Source organism: Leptonychotes weddellii, chromosome 1 (genome assembly GCF_054177405.1).
Source record: "Leptonychotes weddellii isolate Sample4059 chromosome 1, ASM5417740v2, whole genome shotgun sequence".
In the NCBI taxonomy this organism is placed as follows: domain Eukaryota; kingdom Metazoa; phylum Chordata; class Mammalia; order Carnivora; family Phocidae; genus Leptonychotes; species Leptonychotes weddellii.
The window spans coordinates 4,802,571-4,828,855 of NC_138369.1; the positions used below are offsets into that span (position 1 = coordinate 4,802,571).

General features: G+C 51.2%; 2 protein-coding genes across 2 annotated transcripts in view; one reads left to right on the top strand and one right to left on the bottom strand.

Moving 5' to 3' along the window:
• The window catches only part of CCL25 (C-C motif chemokine ligand 25), a 35,942-nt gene extending 33,996 nt beyond the window's left edge, over nucleotides 1-1,946 (bottom strand). The window contains 1 exon segment of the mRNA XM_081805320.1: nucleotides 1,765-1,946. Coding sequence (XP_081661446.1) covers nucleotides 1,765-1,901 — 137 coding nt within the window. The 5' untranslated portion in view covers nucleotides 1,902-1,946.
• Nucleotides 1,947-2,082: 136 nt separating this feature from the next.
• Nucleotides 2,083-26,285, top strand: part of ELAVL1 (ELAV like RNA binding protein 1) — a 36,823-nt gene continuing 12,620 nt past the window's right edge. Inside the window, exons 1-3 of the mRNA XM_081810860.1 lie at nucleotides 2,083-2,236; nucleotides 14,319-14,507; nucleotides 23,669-23,772. Of these exons, the coding sequence (XP_081666986.1) occupies nucleotides 14,336-14,507; nucleotides 23,669-23,772 (276 nt within the window). The 5' untranslated portion in view covers nucleotides 2,083-2,236; nucleotides 14,319-14,335. The remainder of the gene's footprint in view (nucleotides 2,237-14,318; nucleotides 14,508-23,668; nucleotides 23,773-26,285) is intronic.

Here is a 26,285-nt window from a genome sequence, read left to right on the forward strand (position 1 = left end):
CACCAGACAGATTCCAAAAGAGGGGTACTCTACAAAATACCTGATCATTTCTTCTCAAAACCATTAAGGTCATCAAAAACAAGAAAAGTCTGAGAACCCACCACAGCCGAGAGGCACCTAAAGAAATAGGACAACTAAATGAGTGGATCTTAAAAATTCTCAACACAACAACAACAAAGTATTTATAATTATGGGTGCTGATAGGTGTTAACTAAACTTCTTGCACTAATTATCTTACAACATATACACATATTAAATCATTATGCTGTACATCGAAAACTAGCATGTGTTACATGTCAATTATATCTCAAAAAAAAGAAAAAAAAAGAGAGAGAGAGAGAGAGAACCAGGACAACTAAAAGTAATGTGGCATCCTGCATGGGATTCTGGAAGGGAAGAAGGACATTAAGTAAAAACAAAGGAAATCTAAATAAACTATGAACTTTGGTTCATAATGTATCAATTTTGATTCATTAATTATTACAAATGTATCATGCTAATGAAAGATGTTACTAATAGGAGAAACTGGGTGTGGGGAAAATGGTAACTCTGTACTTTCTTTCAAATATTTCTGTAAATCTCAAACTGCTCCAAAAGACAAAGTCTATTAACGAGAACAAAAACAAAGTATAGATGAATACATGAAGGACCTCATTCTTCACCATGACGACGATTATAGCTCCTTTCTCACAGAGCTACTGTGAGGATTACACATAAAGTATTTAGCATGAAGTACACACTGGATTCAGAGCACTGTCCACCATTCTACTAAATCTATGCCATCCACTATGGGAGCCACAAGCTCTATGTGACTAAATTTAAATTAAGTAAAAATTAAGGACATTAAAAATTCAGTTCTTCTGTGGCACCAGCCACATGTCAAGTGCCCAAAAGCCACGTGGAGCGAGTGGCTACTAAATTAGACAGTGATGATAAAGAACATGCCCATCATTGCAGGAAGTCCGACCAGACAAACACGGCATTAAACAATGAATGGCATAATTACTTGCTCAATTCCTTCTGCAAATGCCATCTTCTCAACCTTCCCTACCTCCCTCTTTCAAACTGCCATCCCCCCACATTCCCCATACCCTTTCTCCCATTTACTTTTCTTCTTACCCCTTTCCGCCACTTGGGAAATCCACTTGATGTCTCTTCTGCCTCCCCACCTAGCACTGCAGGTCCAAAGCAGTAGCCGCGTGGTTGCTGAGCTCTTGAAATGTAGCCAGTCCACTTTGAGATGGCCCTGTGTAAGACATACCAGATTTCAGAGGAGTGGGGGGTGGGGGCAGAGGATATAAAAAATCTCATAACCTTTTATACTGATTACACGTAGAAATAACATTTTGGACACGTTGTTAAATGAAACACATCATTAATAGTAACATCACCTGTTTTTTTTTTTTTTTTAACTTTCCTTTCCTTTAACACAGCTCCTAGAAATTTTAATATGCACCTAACATTTGTGACTAACATTTTTGTCCATTCGCTGCCCAATACAAGTGACTGGCATATAGTAGACGCTCAATAAAATTTTAATGACTGCTAGGCTGCGCCTCCGGGAACCCGCTAGCTCCAACAGTCAACACTGATATAAGGCAGACCACGTCCCATGCTCCACCTCCTCACCACACCAGATAAGGAAACTGAGGCCCCACGAGGTGACGTCAGCCATTTCCTAACGGCACGTAGTGCGGAAACGTCGGGGTCGGGATTCGAACCCGGGTCCTGTCCCCACAGCCCTGGCGCGCTGACCATTCCTACCTGGCAGGGAGGCGGCGGCGGCGGGAAAGACAGGCGCGAGGCACACAGCATGCGCTCGGCAAGGGGCGCGGCTCTTCGGCCACCGCCTTCCGTCGGCCTCCGTGGGCCGGGCCATAGCTGGCCCCCTCCGCGGCCATCGCCGGCCACCCGCGTCTCCGCCGACCGCCGAGCCCTTCGCAGGCGGCGCCGGCCGGAAGTCCCGCCTCCGCCGCGCGCCCCGGGGCGCCGAGACAGGCACGTCGGCCAATGAGAAGCGCACCGTGGCGGACGCCGGCCAATGGGCGCGCGCGCCGGGGGGGCGTGTCCGGGCCGCGGGCCGGAGCGGGTCGTGCGCGCTGAGGAGGAGCCGCCGCCGCCGTCGCCGTCGCCGCTGCCGCCGCCGCCGCTACCGAGGCCGAGCGGAGCCGTTACCGCCGCGCCGCCGCCGCCCGCCCGCCCCGGAGCAGCCCCGGGCCCGCCCGCTCGCGTCCAGGTGAGGCGGGGGCCTTCGGCGGCACCCGACGGGGTAGGCCGCGGCAGGCCTGAGCTCGCCTGGCCCGGCCGCGGGCGCCCGCGGGCCTGCACCGGCCGAGGCCCAGGCCGCACCGGGCCGGGAGGGGACGCGCGCGGGCCGTGGCGGGCGGGCGGGGGCCGGCCGGTGTGGGCGCCGGCGTCAGGCCCCGGGCCGGATTCCTCAGCCGCCGCGAGGGGCGGGCGAGGGGGACACGGCGTGGGCACGCGCCTGGCGGCCGGGCTTCGCGGCCGGGGCCCCAGCAGTACTGGGAGCCGAGGAGCCGGGGGCGGGAGAGCGAAGCCAGAGGCGAGGGAGTGGGGTGAGCGCCTTCGGCGCGCAGAGGTCACGGCCCACGGGCTCGTTCCCCGGGGAAATCCTACAGATTCTTTTGTAGTCGTTGTCAGAAGACCGCGGCCGATCTGAGGTCCTTTTAGAAGTGTGCATACCTTTCGGTATGTATGGGAGTCCTAGAAAAATATAGATTATTTGAACGCCATCTCTAACAAAGCTGTTTTTGGGGCGTGGGACGTTGGGATTTGTAAAATGTGTGTGTGTGTGTTGAAAACACAACCTGCACGCAATTGAACAATGGGGGATGGATGCTTTTCCTTTTCCGGTCTCCTCTGCTGCTAGACTTATTAAAATGGGTTCTGATACCTACTGTGTGCAGGGCAGGTGGAGAACTTTTGAATGCTCTGCCCCTGGAGGGACAGAGCCCCCCCCCCCTTACCAAAAGTATGTAGGATCTGTATGGTCAGTGCTCCAGAAGTGGGAAAATGGGAAGGATGGTCCTACTGGAGAAGGATTTCACAACCTGGTCACTACTGACATTTTGGGTCTGATCACGCTTGGTTGGGATGGGTGTGGGGAGGATGGCCTGTGTATTGTAGGATGTTGAGTAGCATCCCACTAGATGCCAGCAGCATCTCTTCCCTTTCCAACCCCCCCCCCCGCCCCCAGTTGTGAAGATCAAAAATGTCTTCAGATATTGCCAAAAGTATTACACACATGAGAACCACCACTGGACTAAATGATCTTTTACTAAAAGTTCCTCCAGCCACATCTCTGATGCGTCGGGATCCAAGGCTCCCAAGAACTTGTACAAATTCAACTGTGGCAGCCTTAGTTTTCTTATCTGTAAAATGGAATGGAAAAATTGCTGTGCAGATTTAAGGGTGTGGGAAGCCCTAGCGATGGCCTGAGCGTGGTAAGCACTGAATAGATAATGTTATAGATAATCACCAGTGTTTAGTGAGGATTTACTATGGGCTTGTCCCTTTACAGATCTGATCTTTATCTCCAGCCCTTGACATAGGTGCTGTTGCAATTTCCATCTTCAGGACAAACAAACCAAGGCTTAGATGGGTCACTTGTTACGACCAGTCTCACACCGTAAGGTGGCTGAGGCGGGTTGTGAACTCAGGCCCTCTGACTCAAAATCCTTACTCTTAACCATGAGATTTTACTGCTCTTATGATCACAGGTGTCCAGGGGATCCCAAGAGGAATTCCATTCAGTTGTCATTGAACGTCTTCTGTGTGCAAAGCTTTGTGCTGGGATCTGTTATAAAATTTTGTCACTTCAGGGTCCACAAAGAGGCTGGGAATATGAACATCTCAAAATGTGGAAATAAATAATGTTTATGTTGAAGCACTGGTTTTGGAGGAGGCAGAGTTTCGGTTTGGATGTGTTGAGTCTGAGGTCATGCTGCAGCAAGTGGAAAATGAGAGAATTATGAAAATACTCTTTTTGCTGTTTGCTTTATTGCTTCTTTCACTCCCTGCTTCCCATCTCTGTGCTTTCATACTCCAGCAAAAGTTGTCTTTTTTAAAATGCAGATCTGATCATCACTCCTGATTAAAAGTTTTCTGAATGGAAAGAATTTTAATTTTTTTCACCTCTTTAGGTGACTTAAAAGTTAAAGCTTGGGATCCCAGGTCTTGCACCTCCTGACCCTCCCTCCCGTTTGCATTTCACCCGCACCTGGACCTAAAACTCCCACCCTTTCTCTGCCTGTTGTCCCACTGCCTCCCAGTTCTCCTCCACCTAGAGATCCTTTCCTCATGCTGCGAGGCCCAGCTCAGAGCTCACTCCCCATTCGAAGCCGCCTCTGATTGCCACTCTCCCTTTACCCGCCCTGGAATCAACTAACTGTTCCCTAGCTTGTGTTCCCATCCCTTTCAATAGAGTCAAATTAAATGCTGAATGGTGAGGAAAGTGCGGTTGCCGCCTTTTGCCCCTAGGTGGCAATAATGAAGCAGCGAGGCTGACCCAAGTGTGTAAGTCAGGGGAAGACCAGAGGAAAGCAGCCTACAGAAGGGAAGTGAGTCTGGCTTCCCTCCTTTAACCAACTCTCCCTGCCCCGCTGCTAGGCTTTTAGAGGCAGTGGTGATTACAGTGTGGGCAGACTGTTTTAGCCACAAGTGTGGTGAGAGTTATGCACTGACTGATGTGGAAGCACAGAAAAGAAGATTGTTCACCTAGGCTTGCTGGGCAAAGGAGATCACAGAATGCTTCCTGGAGGAGGCCAAGCATGGGGGGACAGCTGGAGTTAGCCAGGTACAGACCACAGGGAACAGCTTTGCAGGATGCAGGAACAGCATCTGCAAAAGCATGGAAGTGGGAACATCTTGGTTTGTTCTGGAAACCACTTGGGGTCTGGTCCTTCAGGGGCAGGTAGTGGCAAGAGGACTCCTGCGGCTGGTGTGCAGAGGGTGTTTTCCTGTAGGCCAGGCCAGGGATAATTTTAGTCCATGCAGTGAAGGAGGCAGAGTTGGAGGGAGACAGTGCTGAAGGCCAGCAAACCAGTTAGAAGGTGATTGCTTTGCTCTATGTAGGAAAAGCTGCAGATGTGACCCAGAGCTGTAGTGGTAGAGAAAGAGGGGGGATGGGTTTGAGACATGGTTGGGGGGTAAGAGACGCAGGACTCTGTGGGTATTTAGATGTGGGATGTGAGCGAGCAAGAAAGGACAGCAGTGGATGATTCTGGGTCTCTGCCTGAGTGACCAGTAGAAGGATAGGTCAGTAAGAGAAACAGGGAAGGCAAGAGAAGGAGCAGTTTGAAATGTGGACACAGACAGGAAAGCATGCAGTGGATATACTGCGAAGCAGGGAGGGGACAGAAGGCATTTTCCATGTCCGTACGTGTTCGGGGCACTCACTTTTATGATCACTGTCGGTCCCACTTGACCCAGGGCCTCCGTGTGCTTTGGCCAAGTCGATGGTCACACTTTTCGTAGGTTGAAAACATGAAACGTGACTGCTTGTTGGGAAACAGGAAGAAGGGGAAGAAACTGCCTCCTTGAGGAACTTCCAACCTGAGGAGGGGAGAAAAGATCTATGTAGATGTATGAGATGAAGTAGCAAAAGGGTGAAGCAGTGGGTCGTGACAGCATTGCGAGTGTTGAAAGCAAGGATTGTCCAGTGCCCAGTTTTTGTGTTTGATGAAAGAGCTGGTGTCTGGGGGCGCCTGGGTGGCTCAGTCGTTGGGCGTCTGCCTTCGGCTCAGGTCATGATCCTGGGATCCTGGGATCGAGCCCCTCAGTGGGCTCCCTGCTTGTTGGGAAGCCTGCTTCTCCCTCTCCCACTCCCCCTGCTTGTGTTCCCTCTCTCGCTGTGTCTCTCACTGTCAAATAAATAAATAAAATCTTTACCAAAAAAAAAAAAAAAAAAAAAGCTGGTGTCTGTACCAGTTGTTGTGATCAAAGAGGCATGGGCAGAAATTTTCAGGTGCTGCCAATGGCCCGGGTGAATTAGAGAGGAGAGACAAAGAGGTCCGGAAGCCTGAGTGGACTGGTTTGGGCAGGCAGAGAGAGATGAGAAGGTGAACTTGGAGATAAGTCTAGAAAAGTATGTCAGGGTCAGGTGGTAGAGGGTTTCTGGATACAGTCAAGAGGTGATCTTGGAAGTTTGTTTTTCTGGGGGAGACTTAAGGATGGATGGACTGGTCAAGACGCTTTTGTGGTATGAGGTGGCCTGGTAATGACCTGAACATGAGGGCCGGGACTGGGACTATTCTTTTATTTCATACACCCAGTACCTTGCTCTGTGCCTGGCACATGGTTGGCACTCCATGTTTACTTGGGGGAGGGAGGGCGGGCCAGAAGGGGGCTCAAGTGACTAGATCCAGCCACCCATCAAAGAGACATCTCTACTGGAGGGAAGATTCAGAGAAGAGGAAACAGAAGGCAGAGGAGTGATTTGAAGGGAAAAGGCCTGGTTGGGTTTGGAGAGACTGGGTTTGAAATAATCATGTGGCAGGGAGACCATTTGGGAGTCTGTCTAGGCAAGAGATAACAGGGACCTGAACCAGGATAATGGCAGAGACATGGGGGAGAAGGAGATATATCGCCAATGTGCAACTGGCAGAATTCGGTGCCTGGTTAGGTTTGGGGGACAAATGTGTCCTGCCACCAGAGGAAGTAATTCAGGGGGAGGAAGAGGCTTGAAGAGGAGTCAGGGACAGGCGGAGGGGACCTGAAGGTGCCTGCAGTTGGAGACTGGGAGGTCAGGGAGGCACACGTTCCCCTCGGTTTTGTAAGTGAAGTAGGAGGAAGGGGGCAGGGCTGGAATAAGGTTCGTATCTTTGGTGGGCAGATTGAGAGGCCCGCTGACCCATCCAGGCTGGTGTGTGCCATTGATGGTGAGTGAACATAGACTAGCAACAAGGTCTTCCATATATGTGGGGCTTCGGTCGTGAGCCCTAACTGGTGTGACTCCCTGTGACTTCTGTGGAGCCCAGGCCCATTAGAAATGGCATCAGCGGTTTGGATCATTTCCAGGGTCCCAGGGGCAAAGAGTCAGTGTGTTTCTTAGTGGACCTGGAGGCGGGTGCGATGGCCACTTGCCAAGTGTCAGGAACTGTGCTGGGCACTGCGAAGCAGGTGGTACCATGCCCATTTCACGGACAAGGAGACTGAGGCTCCAGGAAAGGAAGTGCCACACCCACAGTCGTTCAGCTGATCAGCAGTAGGGTGAGTATTGGAGCACGGGTCTATCAGACTCCGCAGCCCAGGAGTTTTCCCTGCCCTGTCATTTTGCTCTGCAGTTCTGTGCAAGAGCCCTGGGGTGGCCTTGACCAGCCAGGAAGGAGCCAGAACTCTAACAGGGCTGTGGAGCCAATCGTGTCCCCGCAGGCCCGTGGAGCACTTGGACTGGACCAGACACTGGCTGCACCTGATCTGCTTCTACCCTGAGCTTTTCAGCCTGGTGGATATTGAATTGCTGTGAGGTAGCCGTGGCTGGCCCAGTCAGGTGGCTCTTCCCAACGTGGGCTGTGGGAAGGGGCGAGTAAGGAAATACATAGTGTTCACTTAAGCCCTCGCCTCGCGTAGCAGTTATAACTGGGTCAGGTGGTACGTTCGATTTTTCTCTGGGACCCAGAGTGTTTCCTGGGTGACCTAACATTCCTGAGGCTTTTTTACCTTGGAGAACTCAGACTTTTACATCTGGAAGGGACCTTAGAAATAATTGAGTCCAAGCCCCATCATGTGATGTGTGAAGTGTCAAGGTTGAGCCTGAGGATATATTTGACTGTTCTAGTTTTGCTCTAGCTTGAGTAGTTTAGCAAGTGCTCTGTGAATATCAAATGAGACAGATTCTCATGGGTGCCTAATGGGACTAGTCTTGCTGCTTTACATGTGTATTACCTGTGTAAGTTTTTTTTTTTTTTTTTTAGATTTTATTTATTTATTTGAGAGAGAGAATGAGATAGAGCATGAGAGGGGGAAGGGTCAGAGGGAGAAGCAGACTCCCTGCCGAGCAGGGAGCCCGATGCGGGACTCGATCCCGGGACTCCAGGATCATGACCTGAGCCGAAGGCAGTTGCTCAACCAACTGAGCCACCCAGGCGCCCCTTACCTGTGTAAGTTTTTATGTCCTTTATGGACATATCTCTTTCCTACGTACATAGTGCTTATACTGCTGATGTGAACAGCATTGTTGAAGTCACAAGGACAACCAGGATTGTTGAAAATAGTGCAATGAGGCTGAAAACCCTCAGAGATCATCCAAACAGGACTTCTCCATAATACATGGAGTTACTGGAAACATTTCCAACTCAGCAGGAATTGCTTTGCTAAACTAAGTTTCCCTTTTTGCTCCCTACAATTGAGTTTGATTCTGTGGGATGGCACGGGACAATCCTAGAAAAGTAAGGTACTGGGGCGCCTGGGTGGCTCAGTCTGTTGAGCGTCTGACTCTTGGTTTCAGCTCAGGTTGTGATCTCGGGGTTGTGGGGTCGAGCCCCCTGTTGGGCTCCATGCTCAGCATGGAGTCTGCTTTTCCCTCTCCCTCCCCTTCTGCCCCTCCCCCCGTTTGCTCTTGCACTCTCACTCTCTCTCTGAAATAAATAAGTCTTTAAAAAAAAAACAAAGAAAAGTAAAGTACTGAACATATTAAGACCGTTAGTATAATTTCCAACTGCCCTTTAATGTAAAGTGGCAAATACACATGATGCCCAGGTGACTCTGAGACCTGGTGTCTGTTCATCCCCCACCCCACTGGCCCTCCAGACTCTCACCAACGAGGTGGGTGAAAAGCAAATAATTAGGAATTAGAGTGATTTGTGCATCCGTAAAGTTTTGGGCTAAATGGTGTACGGGCCCAGGGAACTAGAGCAACCTATTTTCTGGGGGGACGTTTCACAGATAAGTGAGGAGGTAATGGAGAGGGCAGACAGTGTCTGCAAAGGGAGCAGCCGGAGCAGAGGCACGGAAATGCGAAGGTTTGCCGCACGCCAGGGAAGAAGCTAGAGTGGAGGGCCACATCTTGAAGCAGGGAGACTGCTCTGTAGCAACAATTGGAGGCCTGGCGCTGCCACCATGGACCACACCATGGCTGACCCTGAGCAAAGTGATGAAGCCTTTGAGCCTTAGTGGGTGAGGCCACCACGGACAGGGGACTCCGATTGTGTTGACCTGGAGGGAGTGAGAGGTGACAGCCTGGCCAGCCAAGGGGCTGCCAGAATTGGCTACAACTTGGAAGTCACTGATTGTCAGGCAGAGACAAAGGCCCAGCTGTGGTTGGTGCTCGACAGAAGCTGGCCTGGCCCCAGATTAGCGACGTGGATTTGGAAAGGTCAGGGGGAGGAACACGGGAAAGCAGGGTGGAGCGGCCCTGAAGAGTTGAGAAACCGTGCTTTGGGGGTTTGGATTTCTCCATCGTTGCCAGTTGACCCAAGAACTGGGCCCGCAGAGGCTGCTCAGCTTCACCCAGGGGCGTCACGAGGAGCCTGCCTGCTGTGGAATCAGGTTCACTTTGTAGATCTTTTAAAATTTATTTTCAAGTTCACTTGAAATTCTGGTGTAGAGTTCTTCGAGTTTTGACAAATGCATAGAGTCGTGTTATTACCTCCACCATCAAGACATGGGAAGTTACACTCCCCAAGAAACAAAAACACTCTCTTTTCTCCCCCAGTGTACTCAGCACTCCCCTTGCTCCCTGCCCCTGGCCACCGCAGATCCATCCCTACGGTTCTGCCTTTTCTAGAAGGGACTCTTGTAGTACGCAGCCTAGGAGTCAGGTTTCTTTCACTCTGTGAAATGTATTTGAGATTGATTCAAGATTGATTCAAGTTGCGTGGATAGTAGCACTTTTCTTATTGGCAAGCAGAACTCCATTGTGTAGCCTTCCCTAGTCTAGCCACTGATGGATTGAAGGGCATTTGGGCTGCTCCAGTTTGGGGTGTTACTGAATAAAGCTGCTATAAACACTCGTGTGTGGGTTTTTGTATGAACATAGGTTTGCACTTCTCTCGTATGACTGCTAATATGGGATTGCTGGGTCTTTTGGAAAGTGTATGTTTAACTCTAAGAAACTGCCCATACGTTTTCTAAAGCGGCTTTAATATTTTTCCATTTCTACCAGCGATGCATGGAAATTTTGGTTTCTCCACATCCTCACTAGAGCTTGATATTGTTTTGTTGTTGTTTGCCTGCTTTTATTTTGGTTTAGCCATTCTGAATGGGTGGGGTTATCTTGATTCTCTTCCAGATGGGTAATGGTATCTCAATGTAGTTTTAATCTGCATTTCCATAATAACTAATAATGTCGGGTGTCTTTTCATATGTCTGTTTGTCATCCATATATCTTTTTTGGTGCATTGTTTGTTCACAGCTTTCGTCGTCTTTAAAATTAGGTTGTTTTCTCATTAAGTTTTGAGAGTTAAAATATGTTCGGGATGCAGGTCCTTTTTCAGATGTGTAATTTGTAAATATTTTCTTCTCTGTGGACTGTAGGTTTTGCAGAGCCAACGTTTTACATTTTGATGATATCCAGTTTATCGATTTTTTGAAAATGGATTGTGCTTTTGGTGTGGTGTCTCAGAGATCTTTGCCTCACCCAATGTCACAAAGATTTTCTCTTAGAAAATTTCTGTTTTTAGGGCGCCTGGGTGGCTCAGTTGGTTAGGCGACTGCCTTCAGCTCAGGTCATGATCCTGGAGTCCCGGGATCGAGTCCCGCATCGGGCTCCCTGCTCGACAGGGAGTCTGCTTCTCCCTCTGACCTTCCTCCTTCTCATGCTCTCTGTCTCTCATTCTCTCTCTCTCAAATAAATAAATAAAATCTTAAAAAAAAAAAATTTCTGTTTTTACATTTTAGAACAGAGGTCGGCACACTTTTTCTGTAAAGAGCCAGATGGTAAATAGTTTCAGCTTTTTGGGCCATATGGTCTCTGTCACAACTACTCAACTCTGTCACTGTAGTGCAAAAGCAGCCACAGACAATACATAAACAAATGAGAATAAGTGTGTGCCAATAAAACTTTATAAAAACAGGTGGTGGGCCAGATTTGGTCCACAGTCCACAGGCCATGGTTTGCCAACCACTGTTTAAGAAAGTCATCTTTTTACCAGGCATAGAAGACACCCCTCTCTGAATAATGAGAATGGGGTAATTATTGCCCAGTTCAATCATCCTTGAAAGCATTGGGGGGAGGGGGGAGAAGGCACAAGAGTAGGTCCCTAACTCAGAACAAAGGTGAGGAGAGGGCGGGATGAAGAAAAACAAAGGAAGGGAGAAGAGAAATGTTTGAATCACATTTCGAGCAAACTTCATTATGCATTTTAATTTTTCAGAGTTAACCCTTGCACTTTGGTTCAGGCTTCGGCAAATGTGTGTTTGTTTTTGAGCTAATCTATCTAAAAGCCTCATGGCTGCAGATGCTTTAACAGATTTGTGGAGTTGGTGTTTGTTTAATTCGTATTTAGATTACATCCAGCATTTTACTTGTACCCGCTGTGGGGTCGTGTGGTCCTCACACATACTTCCCTGCACGCATGTGATTATTTCTGAAGAACAGATTCCTACAGTTCTGAATCTGAGGGTAGCAATCATATTAAAGGGCAGGTTATCCTCCAAAAGGGTTGTACCATTTCAACGGTGTACCAGGGTGTTTGTCCGCCTTATCCTTCTTTACGACGCTAGATTTTACCCATCCTGGGCGGTCTTGTATCTGACTGACAGAAGGTGGCATCTTTTTTGACTTCACATTTTCCTCATTATTTGGGAATTTGAGCTCATCCTGGTCTATTAGCATTTGAATTGCTGACATCTATTAGTTGAGGCTTATATCCTTTGTCCATTTCTCTGTTAAGGGATGTGTCTTCTTTTTTTTTTTTACTTTATTTTTATTTTTTTAAAGATTTTATTTATTTATTTGACAGAGAGAGACACAGCAAGAGAGAGAGCACAAGCAGGGGGAATGGGAGAGGGAGAAGCAGGCTTCCCGCTGAGCAGGGAGCCCGATGCGGGGCTTGATCCCAGGACCCTGGAATCATGACCTGAGCCGAAGGCAGACGCTTAACGACTGAGCCACCCAGGCGCCCCAAGGGATGTGTCTTCTTTCTGATGAGTTTGTAGACACTGAATCACGTGATCCAAGCATTGGGAGTGTTGACATTTGGGGCTGGACAATTCTTGGTTGTGGGGGCCAGCCTGGGCCTTGTGGGATGTTTCACAGCTCCGCTGGCCTCTACCTACTAGATTCCAGTGGCACACCACCACCCACAGTTGTGGTAACTAGAAATGTCTCCAGACATGGCCCAGTGTCCCCTGGAGGGCCGAGTCACCCACGTTGAGAACCACTGGCTTAAATAACGTAATAGGTAGCGAGCATTTTCTCCCAAGTCCGCTGCTTGTCTGTGTATAGTGCCTTTCGCCGTACAGAATTTCTTAATCTTAGGAAGTCTGACTTTCCAGTCTTTTCTTTTATGGCTATGCTGACCTATTTTATAAAGAACAGGGAGCATAATTTTCAAATAAATAAAAGAAATGCTGGGAGAGTACAATAACTTTGCATGTTGTGTATGGTCTGAAGCAAATCAGGAGGTGGAAAGATAGAGAAGTCCCACCTGTTTCCAGCAAGGGGGGGAGAAAAAAAACCCACATCTAAGTCCTCTCTCAGTGCTGACTCAGGGGGGAGGTGGGAGCGGTGTTCAGGTTTTTATATAACCTCTGGCAAGGCTATTTTTAAAGAAGGCTGAGTGCTCCTGACAGTGGGCACTGGGTTTTCAAGCATAAAGGCAGGGCTGGGCAGAAGGGATGCGGAGAAAGGGGTGGGCTACCCCCGAGACCTCCTGGCTGGTGGGCCACAGGGCCTCTTTCTGGTAATGACACTTCAGCCCCATGGGGGTGAGTGCCTGCGTATTTAGAGGCAGGGACATGGGACATCTTAGATGAGGCAGCCGCGCGCGACAGTACTTGTGAGCAAGCCCAGCATGAGTTGTGCTTTCAGGAGAGCCGTCCTGATGCTCTCGGCCGCATTGATCCAGATTCTTCTCTGAAGCCATCGCTGTACCATGATGTTTGTCACTGAGAGCGAAGACTTCTGCAGGCGGCTGAGGGCATTCCAAAGCTTGCAAGCTTTGAAGAGCATGTTCCTCCAGCTGGTAGAGAAACCCTAACCTCTTTACCAGCTCAGTGCTGTGGCCTTTGGAATAAAGGGATGCAGGGAACCGTTGTCTCCCTGCTTGAGAACAGAGGCGGGGCGCCTGAGTCGGGGTGCTCAGGTGCACATCACAGGCTCCTCAGTACCCAGCTGCACCAGGAGTGCACGCAGAGATGGGAGAAGGTGATCAGGAATCTTCGGAAAGCTCTTGAGACAACCCGCACACTTTTCATGGGAGCTTGAATTGTGGTGCTGGAATTGTTTGTAGGTGTTGTGTTTTGTTTTTTCAAGTAAGCTCTACACCCAGCAGGGGGCCTACCTGAACTCAGGACCCTGAGATCAAGAGTTGCACGCTCCACTGACTGAGCCAACCAGGCGCCCCTGTTTGTAGGGTTTTTGAAGCCCCCTAGTAAGTAGACATGGGTGTGTTTTAGAGCAGTTTTAGGTTTGCAGAAAGGCTGCAAAGAAAGTACAGAGCGGGTTTCCAAATATCCGCCTCCTCCCAACACGAAGTCTTCCCTCTTAGTGACATCTTGTGTCGGTGTGGTATTTTGCTAGAATCCATGAGGCAATATTGATAGTATCAGCTCAAGCGCATAGTTTGCCTTCGGGTTCAGTCTTTGTGTTGTACATTCCGTGGGTTTGCCCAAATGTGTAATAACCTGCATCCACCATGCCAGGATCACGCAGATAGTTTCACCGCCCTAAAAATCCTCTGTGCTCCTCTTGTCCCTCCCTCCCTCCCTCCCTCCCTCCCTTCCTAGCCCTGACAACCACTGGTCTTCTTACTGGCTCTAGAGTTTCGTCTTTTCCACGATGTCCTATAATTGGGTAGCCTTTCAGACTTAGTAGTGTGCATTTAAGGCCTCCCCAAGTCTCCGGCTTCATAGCTCATTTCTTCCTGTCACGGAATAACACTGTTGTGTGAAGGCCGCAGACAATTGGAATTTGTTTCTTCATTCACCGACTGAAGGGCATGCTGGTTGCTTCCAGTCTCAGAGCAGTTATGAATAAAGTCGCCATAAACAACCATGAGCAGGTTTTTATGTGTACGGAAGTTGAAATTGTAGTGTTGAAAAGAAAAAACCCCAAGTGCCAGTCATGCGTTTTGCCTTAATATTCTGCAATATGGACATTTGGAATTTACTTGATTTTTCTCCCCCCTCCCCCGCAGATTTTTTAAAAAATACAATGTCTAATGGTTATGAAGACCACATGGCCGAAGACTGCAGGGATGATATCGGGAGAACGAATTTAATTGTCAACTACCTCCCTCAGAACATGACCCAGGATGAGTTGCGGAGTCTGTTCAGCAGTATCGGTGAAGTTGAATCTGCAAAACTCATTCGGGATAAAGTAGCAGGTAAAGAAAGCGAGAGGGTTTATAAGGGGGACTTGGGGCCGTCCCACTGAGCACTGGCTTCTTTGCCCGCAGTGATGGTTGTCAAGTTTCGTTGTTATCTCAGACTGTATTTTGCCACTGCCCTGGTGGCAGATTGGACTTTGGTTCCCAAAAAAGGAAAAGCTCGTCGTAAGAGCATGTACAGAGTGAGATGGTGGGAGGGGAGGGAAGATGGGACACCGGAAATGGGGATGGCGCTGAGAGCTGGAAGAGACCATAGAACATGAATGACAGCCTGGCCTGGCTCGGTCCCATGAGTGGAGGGGACTCTGGCCCAGGCAGGCCCTTCCCTGTCTTCCCGGGTCCCCGTGCCGGGTCAGGCCTATGGCAGAACACGGAGTATCCCCGCGGGCAGCCCTTCATTGGCTCTGAGCTGTGCTGTTTGCTATCACGCCATCAGCTGGAACATCTGAAACACACTGAGTTTGCACTCTTGGGGGGCTAGAGCAGGGCCACGGATCAACAGGCAGGCTGTAGGGTTGGATGCTGGCTGAGAGCCCTGTTCCCTCACTGCCTCCACGTGCGACCCCAGACATAAGTGGGGATGGTGGCTCCTATATCCTACAACCTCATAAGGATTTGCAGACACCTGGGAAGGCCGTCCTTACCAAGCAGCCTCCAACCCGAGAACATGGTTTTAAGGAGGAAAACATGGAAAGATCAGGTGCTATGAAGCACTTCCTTCCTTTTCTCCCCAGGGAGGAACATTGTTTTAGGGAGCTGCCCTCCTCCTCCTCCTCCTCCTCCTTCCACCTCTTCCTCCCTTTCTTTCTTCCCTTCTTCTCCCCACCCCCATCCTTTTCCTTCATCCTTCTTCCTCTTTGCTCTGCTCTGGTGAGCTGAGGAATGGGCTGGAACCCCCCCCCCCCCCCAGGAGGGCTCTGGCTGCCACCCTGGGTTGTGAGACTATGATTCTCTACACTGAAAACTAATTTAAAAGTTGGAAAAAAAAAAACAACTTTATTATGGAAATAAGCTATCTTGTATTCTGATCTACGTAAAAGTAGAGTAATATATTGAACCCCATGTACCCATCGTCTTACTTCATCGACTCTCAGCTTTTGCCAGGAACCTGAAGATGCCTGTCTCTGGGATGGGTCCTGTCGAGGCTGGCTGACTGCTTTATAGGGAATTAGTTCATCAGAGGGGGCACGGACTTCAAAAGTCTTTCAAGGACTCTTCCAATTCTGAGTCTGTGATTTAATAAACCTCTAAATAGGGATTGTAGATAATACACAAATTGAACAGTGTTACAATGTTTTAGAAGCTATTATCTTTCTCCTGTTTCAGAAGACCATCTGCATAAGAGAGTCCTTGTTCAGAAGCGTTTTAAAATTCTCCTATGCTACTAACAAATCTTGCCTTTCTCCTTTTATGTTCTCATGGAAGGGAATTTTTAGCCCTGTGGATATTCCTGAGCATTGTAGTCCGATTTTGCCAGCATTCTCATGGTACCTGACTTCTTTGTCTATTCATTTGTTGTGGTTTTCAAAGGAATGTGAGCTATGATAATAGGAACACCTAGATTTGGTGAGATCAGTCCAGAGAGAACTGGTTTCGGGAATGAGGTAAAAGCAGGAAAGTGTAATTTGGAAATTATTTCAGTTCAGAGATAAACTTTTCCTCCTCTTTCGGTGAGATAAGTATAGCGTACCAAGAGTTGTGGAGGATGTGCTCCCAGGCTCAGATCTGAGCTCCGTGTCTTGCTAGCAGTTCCTTAAATTGAAAGAACGTACCTTCACGAGAAGCTGACTGCATTCCCACCTTTCTCCTCCTGCCACTGGTATGCAAAAACCTCGCCGGCTGCACTGCCCCTCTGTCCTCTGTTAGGCTGCTCTGGTGAAACCCCAGGCATGGATACGTTCGCCCAGCTGCTTCCTCCTGGCTGGGCTGAGGATGCCCACCCTGGAGAGAGTCTTGCCTCCAGGCAGACAGGTGCCCTGTTGAAGCCAGTTCCCAGCCGAGCACAGCCCACAACGCAGGCATCCCCGGCCCCCACAGCAACCCCGTCTGCACCCTTCACTCTCGGCCGGTGATTGCCTCCCACCTCGCAGTGAAAATAACAGCCATCTCCCCCTCTGCTCCATCCCTGCCCTTCTCCGCATCCTGGGAACCTCAGTCTAGGCAAGTGCCTGCTTGCCCAGGTCTCTTCGGGATCGCCTTGCCAGCATTCAGACATGCTACAGTGGCTGTTCTCTAAAAGAATCCTCGCTAATGTTTCCTGACTTCCTCTAGTTCAGAGTGTCTCTCCTTGAACCCCCTTGACATTTAGAACTGGATAATTCTTGGAGGGGGTGCATCTTGTGCGTGGTGGAATGTGGAGCGGCATCCCTTCCACTTGCTATATGCCGGTGGCATCTTCCAAGTCGTAACAACTAAAAAAATGTCCCTAGATGTTGCCAGGTGTCCCCAGTATCCTCCCCCGTGAGAACCGCTGCTCTAGCTGTCGTCCTCCCTCCCCTCCCATTCACAGAGCCGTCAACTGACTGTCTTCTCTTCCTTCTGGAAGCTTCCCCTCCCCCTTGGCTTCCATGAACCACCTCCCTGGCTTTCTTCCACCTCAGGCCTTGCTTTGCCTCTTACAGCTCCTTCCCGGCCAGTACCTTAGACGGTCCTTAGGGTTATTCCCAAGCTGCTGCTTCCTAAGCCTGCCCTGGGGAGAGCGGATGCCCCTCCACAGCTTCACTATACCCTCAGTCTACTGCCTGTGTTTTAACGAGAAAGCTCTCCTGAGCTTCAGGCCCCTCCACCCCTCAGCCCCTCAACTTTTGCGTTTTCCAAACTGACCTTTTCCCATCATCTGCATCTTAACAGGTGACACCAGTGTTCACTCAGTGACTCCTATCAGAAATCTAAGCATGACCTTTGATGTGTGTCCCTGGCACTCATCCTTCTGGATGCTTCCGTCCCTTTTCCTCCAATCCCCCTGCCGCCCCACTCCCTGCCACAGATCTAGATGAGGCCGCATTGTCTTCTGTCTGCACTGGCATTCTGGCCTCTTAAACAGCCACCCATGTTTCCTCCAGACGGTTCTCTTCACTGCGGCAAAGGAATCTAAACATTCTACATGTGACCCTGTCACTCATTGGCCAGGCACGGGTGACAGGAAGACTGAGGAATGGATGGTGGCTAGCATGCCGGGAATATTTGACCTGCTGGCTTCAAGATTCAGAGTGTTTCTGGCTGTCAGGCCCCAGCCCCTGGGTTGGGGATATGCATTTGTTGCTGCCTGTTCTGGCCACAATTCCTAGCTAGCCCTACTGTACAGCCCTGCCCTGCTTTCTGGCCTGGTGTCCAGTCCTCTGCAGATGCCATATGGCCCAGCAGCCAGCCTCCAGCCCATTCACTCGGCTTCTGGCTCATTGCCATGCACCTCTGGTCAGGATAAAGCCCACACCCCGGCCTGCAGCTCCCAAGTCTCCTGGGGACCTGTCCTCCTCCTCCCCAGCCACTGTGCTCTCCACTCACCCTCCTCTCGGGCCCAACTGAGCTGCTTATCATTTCCCAGACATGCCCTGGCTCTTAGAGTCTTGTGATTTTGCAAATACTGTTCCCTCTGCAGGAAAGCCCTTCCACACCAAGCCAGCCTGACCACTTTTTTCTTAACTTGAATCACCTTGGTTCCTTCTAGAAAAACAACAACAACATGAAGCAAGAAGGAAGGAGAGTTTAAATTACCCAAAATCATGTTGGCTTTGTGGTTCGTGTCCTTCCATACTTGTTTCTTTCCATATTTGTGGTCATAAGCAACCATGTGCTTTTAGAAAAATGGGCTCGCACCACCCAAGCTGTGCAAGAACCTTTGCTTCCTGTACCTGTGAATGTTTTTCTGTTGCTGAGCATAGCTCCCTCACCAGAACAGTTAGCACAGGATCCTGTTGTATGGAGGTTCTGAGTTTACAACAGGCTGGAACCGTATTCCATATTTACAAACCCCACTGAGAGAAATAATCGTGGTGCAAGTCTTCACTCATCACTGAGTTCTATTGGAGGTCTTCCTGGAGGTGAGCCAATAGATGGGAGAGTGTGTACCGTCTTGAACCCGATCGCCAATTTATACTCGTTCTTCCCTTCCCTGCCATCCCCTAGGCTAGGGGGGTTTCTCATCTTGCCCAACCTAAGTAAAAAATGACATCCTATTAGGGTAGTCATTCACTTTTTAATGACGTTCATCTGGTTTCATATCCTCAGGCTGAGGCGGGCCCTAGGGAGCTGTGTCATTACCCTGCATGGCTTATAGAGAGACTCTAACTTGGGGGCTGCTTTGGGAAGTGAGGGCCTTCCCCCAGGCCCCTGCTCTGAGCAGGACCAACAGGTTTCTGCATGACTGGAGAGCCCCACTCTCCTCATTGACTTCCAGCGGCAGCTCTCAACTCCTCACGGGAGTCGCTGGGGAGCTTTAAACTACTGAAACCACCTCCACTCCTACCCCACCCCCACCCCCATGCCCATGTCATTGGTTCAGATTATGATCTGGCTGTGATCGTCTTTAGAAGCTACCCTGGTGATTCTAGCAAGCAGCCAGAGTTGAGCACGATTGCTTTGTGGCGAGCAGCTGGGTGGAGGCGGGGACTTGGCCCTGTGTTAGGCACTTTTCACCTATGGCCTCATGTGGTGGGTGCAAACCAGGGGCTCCCCTTCGTTCCTCAGCTGCCTGCCCTCCCACTGCCTGCAGTTGCCCACCACAGAGGGTTGAATAGACTCCGAGAGGACAGGGCCAGCCCCAGAACAGGGTGTGCAGAGATCCTACCCCATGCAGCTCTAGGCCCCAGAAGGCCTGGCCTGGGCACGATGGTGCGGAGCTACTCCCTGGCACCTGGGGAAACTTGGCCTCCTCCGAGCTCCCTCCTGCAGCGGCCCATCTGCGGGTCCTCTTGGTGGGTCTTGCTTCAGCTGCCCCAGCCTGTGCATCCACACCTGGCCTACCTCCCGGGCCTGGCGGCCTGGCCCCATTCCACCCAGCAGCCACTTCTGGGCCATTCCCCAGCTCGTTTCATTCAGCTGCTCTGGCCACCTTTCATTTCCTGGAACACACCAAAGTCTCCTCTGCGTCCCAGACTTGGCACTTGCTCTTCTGTCTGGACTGCTTGCCCCAGCCATCCCAAGGTCTTGCTGCAGTCATCAGCTCCTCACAGGGCACTCCTGACCGCTCTGTCGACCATGGGCCTGTCCATCAGTCCCTCTCACACCACAGCAGAGATTGTCCTCATTGCACCTGGGCAGCGGTTTTGTTCATTGGTTTCTTACTGCTTTGTCATCCAACTTGCCCACTGGAATGTGACATTCATTGAGGCACAAACTGTCCTTCATGATCATCATCGAACCCCCTGGTCAGCCTGGCATGGGGCCTGACACATGGTAGGTGCTCAGTTAATACTTGTTGACTCATTGATGAGAACTGGAGGGGGAGCAAGCCTGGGAAAGGAGGCAGTGGCCATCTGGGGGCATGTGACTTCCTGGGTGACATTGGCAGGTGCAGGCACATGGTGGTTGAGGAGGCCACCCAGGAAGAATGTATGACTGAGACAGGAGCCAAAGGTGGAACCTTGGGGGCCATCTCGATGGGATGGGTAGAAGACTAGGAGCTTGAGGAGGGACCATTGGGGAGAAAGAAAACCTGGCATTGTCATCACATCCTGGAGGAGGAGGCACCTGTCTGTGGGGCAGCACCTGACAGTTGTGGCCTCGGTGAGGGCAGTGCTGGAAGTCTGCAGCGAGCACCCTGGGAGCCCGGCCAGGGCCACCGAGCACCGGGGAGGTGAGGAATCAGGAAGTGGGGCTGAGTAGGACCCATGTTTACATGCCGCCAGGAGCCAGCTGAGGCTGAGACACAGGAGCGCAGCCTGGGCACGCGTCTTCATCAGCGTCTGGTGTTCCCTGGCAGGGCTTAGGCCATCTGCGCAGCTGGCAAAGGTGACAGGTGGTCCAGGACTGGGATTGGCCTTGCAGGAAGAGCAGAAAGACAAGAAGACCTGAGCGTGTGTTGACCAAAGAGGCAGAGGAGCCCCTCTGGGGGCCGGGCCAATGGGCTTCCTGGCCTGGGCACAGTGACAGATGGGCAGAGCGGGATTGGAGAGCAGGTGTTTGGGAGTAAAAATCCCAGCAAGCCTGTAGTTTGGTTAGGAATCCATACCACGGACCTTCTGCATTCTCAGCTTTAACATTTGTAGTCTGGACCGTTAGCAAGGGCCCTAAAGTTCCCAGCCTGGAGCCGACTGTAGTCATTGCCCTCTTTTCTGAACTTCTGAGTCTGACTCTCCTGCCAGATGGGCCCTGGCCCCCCAGCCCTGCTGCTCTGGGGTCCTCACTGCCCATGGTTTAGGAGCGAAGTCTCTCAGACCTGTGGAGTTTCATTAGAAGTTTGGGTGTGGGGGCGCCTGGGTGGCTTAGTCGGTTAAGCATCCGTCTCTTGATTTCAGCTCAGGTCATGATCTCAGGGTCCTGAGATCGAGCCCTGCGTTGGGCTCCGAGCTTAGTATGGAGTCTGCTTGTCCCTCTCCGTGCCCCCTGCTTGCTGTCATGTATTTGCTCTTTCTTTCAAATAATAAATAAAAGCTTTAAAAAGAAGAAGAAGAAATTTGGGTGTGGAGGGTCAGGTTTGGGTTTTGTTTCTTTAAAAAAAAAAAGTGGCCCATGCAGAACTGCAGATAGTTTGTGTAGCTACTCTGCCCTGAAGGAGGGAGAGTATATCTCCACAAGGCACTTCTTTGGTATGGGCTGTGCACTGACTTCCTTCCAGAGCCTACAGTTTGGGGGGAGGGGTGACCTGACAGTGGAGAAACCTGGCAAACCCACGGCCTCGGCCAGGGGATCCAGGCCAGCATTAGCAGTGTAGGTCAGGGTGACAGCACACACATCCCCATAGGATGTCAGGAGGGCACTTTACTCTGGGCTCTTCCTCACAAAACCCAACACCCCAGCCTTATCATGGAAAAACATCTGACGAACCCAAGCTACAGGAGATTCTACAAAATTCCTGACCAGTCCTCCTTGAAACTCTCAAGGTCATCAAAAACAAGGAAAGTCCAAGAAGCTGTCCCAGCCAAGAGCAGCCTAAGGAGATGTGACGACTACATATCCTGTGGGATCCTGGATGGCCTCCTGGGACAGAAAGGGCCCTTGCGGGAAAACTAAGGCAATCTGAATCAAGGGTGGACTGTGGTTAACTAGCAACGTATCAGTCCTGGTTCCTGAATTGTAACAAATGTCCCATTCTGGTGTAAGATGTTACCAACAGGGGAAATGGGGTGTAGGGTCTATGGGAATTCTGTTATCTTTATAACTTTAAATCTAAAAAAATAAAGGGGGTTGTTTTTGTTTTTGTTTCAAGAAAGTGCAAAACTGGGTTAGACTCTGCTGGGTTCCATATCTCATTATCTACCAGAGGGCCTGGGTTCATCTGGCACCCAGGGACCTCTGCCTCATGTGGCTGAAGGCCTGGTGTTTTTTACCTGCCTGTTGTCACCCTCCAGCAACCAGAGGAATGGAGCGAAGCTCACTGCTCTATCTCTGTGCCCAGAGCAGTGCCCAGCACTCAGTGGCTGCCCCCTAGCATGGCACGTGGATGGGTAAGGGTGGGCATGTTGGTTCTCTTCTCTGGGCCTCCTCCTGCCCCTCCTGTAGTGAAAGGACAAAGCTCCTTCTGCTCGGCCCCTCAGCCTTTGCTTCTCTCTGGGCCTCCTGGGAACCCACCTCCCCTCCCCTCTTAGTCTGAGTCCCTCTCGTGGCATGCTGTTGGTGGTCACTCTCATCACTTGAATGTATCACCAAGGAGAGGTGGGGACACCTACCTGTAACCCTGGATGTCTTTATAGTAACCTGTACCGCACCCCCCCACCCCAGACTTCAGCTGCTGCTGCCAAGGGGAACCCCAGAGGCTTGACCGGGGCTGTGAAGGCAGGCGCTTGGCTGGCCTGGGACTTCTCTCAGCTCCAGCTTCTCCCCGAGCTCCCGGTCGTCTGCTTTGTAGTTGAGTTGTAGGTTTGGGAAAGTGAGGGACCCAACACTGGGTGGCACCAGAGCCCAGCAAGCCTTCCCACTCTGGGGCTCAAGTGGTGGAGAAACACCTGGATGCAGACAGCCAGTCACCATTCAGCCCTCCCGCCTGCCTGTCTTGACCAGTTGTGACTGCCCTCTCCTTGCCATTGGAGCCCCCATCTCAGCCGGCAGATGGTGGGACTGATCATCATCATTGCTTTGGTGATGGTGTCTTCAGGGTGCCATTAGTAACACAGTAACTTTTTTTTTTAAAGATTTTATTTATTTATTTGAGAGAGAGTGCGTGCACAGAAGCAGAGGGGGAACGAGAGGGAAAGAGAGAATCCCACGCAGACTCCATGCTGAGCATGGAGCCCAAAGTAGGGCTTGACGTGGGGCTCAATCTCACGACCCTGAGATCATGACCTGAGTTGAAATCAAGAGTTGGACGCTTAACTGACTGAGCCATCCAAGCACCCCACATAGTGTTTCTTTTTAAACAGCCCTTTTTAGGGGTGCCTGGGTGGCTCAGTCGTTGGGCGTCTGCCTTCAGCTCAGGTCATGATCCCAGGGTCCTGGGATCAGGCCCTGCATCGGGCTCCCTGCTGGGCTGGAGGCCTGCTTCTCCCTCTCCCACTCTCCCTGCTTGTGTTCCCTCTCTCACTATGTCTCTCTCTGTCAAATAAATAAAACCTTTATAAAAAAAAAAATGAAGGGGCGCCTGGGTGGCTCAGTCGTTAAGCGTCTGCCTTCGGCTCAGGTCATGATCCCAGGGTCCTGGGATCGAGCCCAGCATCGGGCTCCCTGCTTCTCCCTCTCCCCCTGCTTGTGTTCCCTCTCTCACTGTGTCTCTCTCTGTCAAATAAATAAATAAAAATCTTTAAAAAAAGAAAAAAAAAGCCCCTTAAAAAAAAAAAAAAGAAATTAACAACAAAGGTAACATTTGTTCATTGTAGAAAATTTACAAGTTTGCCAAAAGGTGTAACAAAAAACCAGTATAGATCTTGACCACAGGTGTCTGAGCCCACTTCCCAGAGGCCATGGCTTTTTGCGACCTCGTCCTCCTGAGCCCAGTTGGTCATCGTCCTGTTCACCGTCCCTGGCTCTCAGCCGGTTGACCATTGTGCACGTGTTCTCCCACACAGGGCACAGCTTGGGCTACGGCTTTGTGAACTACGTGACTGCCAAGGATGCGGAGAGAGCGATCAACACCCTGAATGGCCTGCGGCTCCAGTCAAAAACCATTAAGGTAAGGAGCTGCCATCGTCACCTTGGCCCTGGCCTGGGTGAGTGACCTCCCCTTACCTCACCCAGCGGAGGGGTCTCCCCCTTACTTCATCATCACTCTTGAGGGGACCGCTCCTCAGAGCCCTGGTGCTTTGGGAGCGTCTGATGGAGCTGAAGCAGTGCCTGTCAGACGCGTGTTGGGCAGGGACCGCCCTGGACCGTGCTGGTTCCTCTCAGCCACCTCAGCTCTACGAGCAAAGGGACGGTCACCAGGAAGGGCACTTACGTGAGGGCAGTCCCCTCCCGGGCCCAGGGTGTGCTGTCCTCGTGCCGAGCAAGTGTTTGTGCAGCCTTGCCCTCCCTGCCCCATCACGGCCGGGTCACTCATCCGTCCGGCAGGTGTTTATGGAGCCCCTGCTGGGTGTCAGAGAATAGATGAGTTCTCTGCCTTCGTGGCGGGGCGTGTGTGTGTATACGTGCACGTGCACACACATGTTCAGATCATACCCCAAAGATCTGAAAGTCATGCGTGGCAGAGGTAGAGGGCTGGGGGACGTTCTGTGGGGTGGCTTCATGTTGACCAGTGGCTTGAGCGAAGCAAGGAGCTGGGCAGCGCAGCTGGCTGGGGGGATCGGGCGGGGGGAGGGGTGGCTCAGGCTGAACGCCACCACAGTCACTCCCAATTCAAGGGCTGTGGCGGCTTCCTGGGACGAGTTGGCAAGTCCTCCAGGCCTCACAGGATGGCTTCGTGTTCTTCTCAGCCTGCTCTCACTTACCACCCCCTCCTTTTCTCAGTCCCAAGCCCTGCCTCCTCCCCATCCCCATCCCCAAGTGTCTGTTTGCAGGCTTCTGTGATCCTGGGCAGCTCCAGACCCAACCTGGGACTAACTTTTTGTGTTCCTGACCTTTACTCCCTACTGAGCCCTCCTTTAGAATACGTGTCCTCCCATTGCCCCAGGCTGGTCCCTTGACCTAGCTTCCTGCAGCAGCTTGGCAGGCACCGTGCCTGCCTGCATGGTCTCCCTCGACAGGAAGCCACTTGGAATGAGACTGCCCTCTCTCAGCCTTTGGTGGACCTGCCAGATCCTCCCACCCCATCTCCCATCACTCTGATTCATGTGGGTGCCCACAAAGGTCCCTCTTGGGACCTCTACCATGGCTGGGCTTCCCAAGCTCCCCTGGGTATCAGAACTATGTGGGGTGCTTGTATAATAAAGGTTCCCAGGGTTGCAGCTTGGGCCTCCCAAGTCACACTTCGGGGTGGCCCTGGGAGCCCGTATTCCCATCTGCTAGGGAAGTCTTACAGTCTGGCTGTTGAGGGCGCTGTTCCGTGTCTGCTGTTGAACTGTTCGTGATATGGATTGCTCAGTGGTTTAATCATCCCCAGACCCACGGAAACACTCCTCAGCAGACTTCCTGGGCCTGTGTGCACATAGACCCTATTGTGTGCTCCCTGAGGACAGCAGCGCAGCCCACATATCTCTGTGGCTAGCTCAGACTCCGAGAGGGGCCTTCCCCTGTGGGGGCTGGTGAAGGAAACCACATATTACGGCCTTTCCACATGTCAGGTTACTGGTTCCTCTCCACCAGCTCCAGGTTGTTTATTCTCAGCCCAAAGCTCCCAGTCTGTTAGGAATTATCTTCTGCATTTAGAAAATGTTTGCAGATGCCAGGAGAGCAGACAGTTATTCAAATAGATGCAGAAAATTCATCGTTATACAACAAGTATGTTCTAGGGGCCACGTCCTCTGCCTGGTGCTGGGTTCCATGGCCCACAGCTGCCCTCAGATAGCCCACTTGTTAACACAGATGTTAATTCTGAGACCACTATCTGATCGTACCTGGGATGGCCTTCTCCCAACGTAGGGAGCACCAGAGAGGTACCCTCAAGAAAGTCAGAGTTGAGATCTGGGGGATGAGGAGTTAGGGGTAGGGAGGGCCAGGGTGGGGACACGGGGGGATCCTCGGCAGAGGTGTCTGCAGGGGCCAAAGTATGCCTCTTGTGGTGGGGCAGAAGGCAAAGGTGGCCACGCTGGAGGAGACTCAGTGGCCGGCACGTTGTGGCAACTGCAGGTTATCCCCAAGGTTGAAGCCCCACTTCTCACCACGAAGGCAGGACCTTTCCAAAGGCTCGTCTGCCCCCCAGGCTCTGAGGTCCCGCACCCCACAGCTCACCTGGCTGTGCCTGGACCTCACCAGCATTCGCTCTGTCCCCTTTGGTTCTAATGTCATTCGTTGATCCGAGTAGGGAGTGAGGAGTCTCCCTGTCCCTGTGCCCTGTAACAACAGCATGGGCAACCCCGGTGAGGGGGCGTGTGCGGAGGCGACAGGCTGAGTGGGGCATAGGCGCCAGTCCTGTGTCATTTCCTGGCCAACACCTGTCGAGGGCTTACAGTGGGCCAGGTCCTTCCGAACCTTGTCTCCGTTTTCCTCACCACAGCCTGGGAGAGATGATCCCCAATTTAGGCTTGAAGAAGCTGATGCTTCAAGTAGTGACAGGTCTCCCACGGTCCAGAGGTAGAGAGGGGCAAAGCC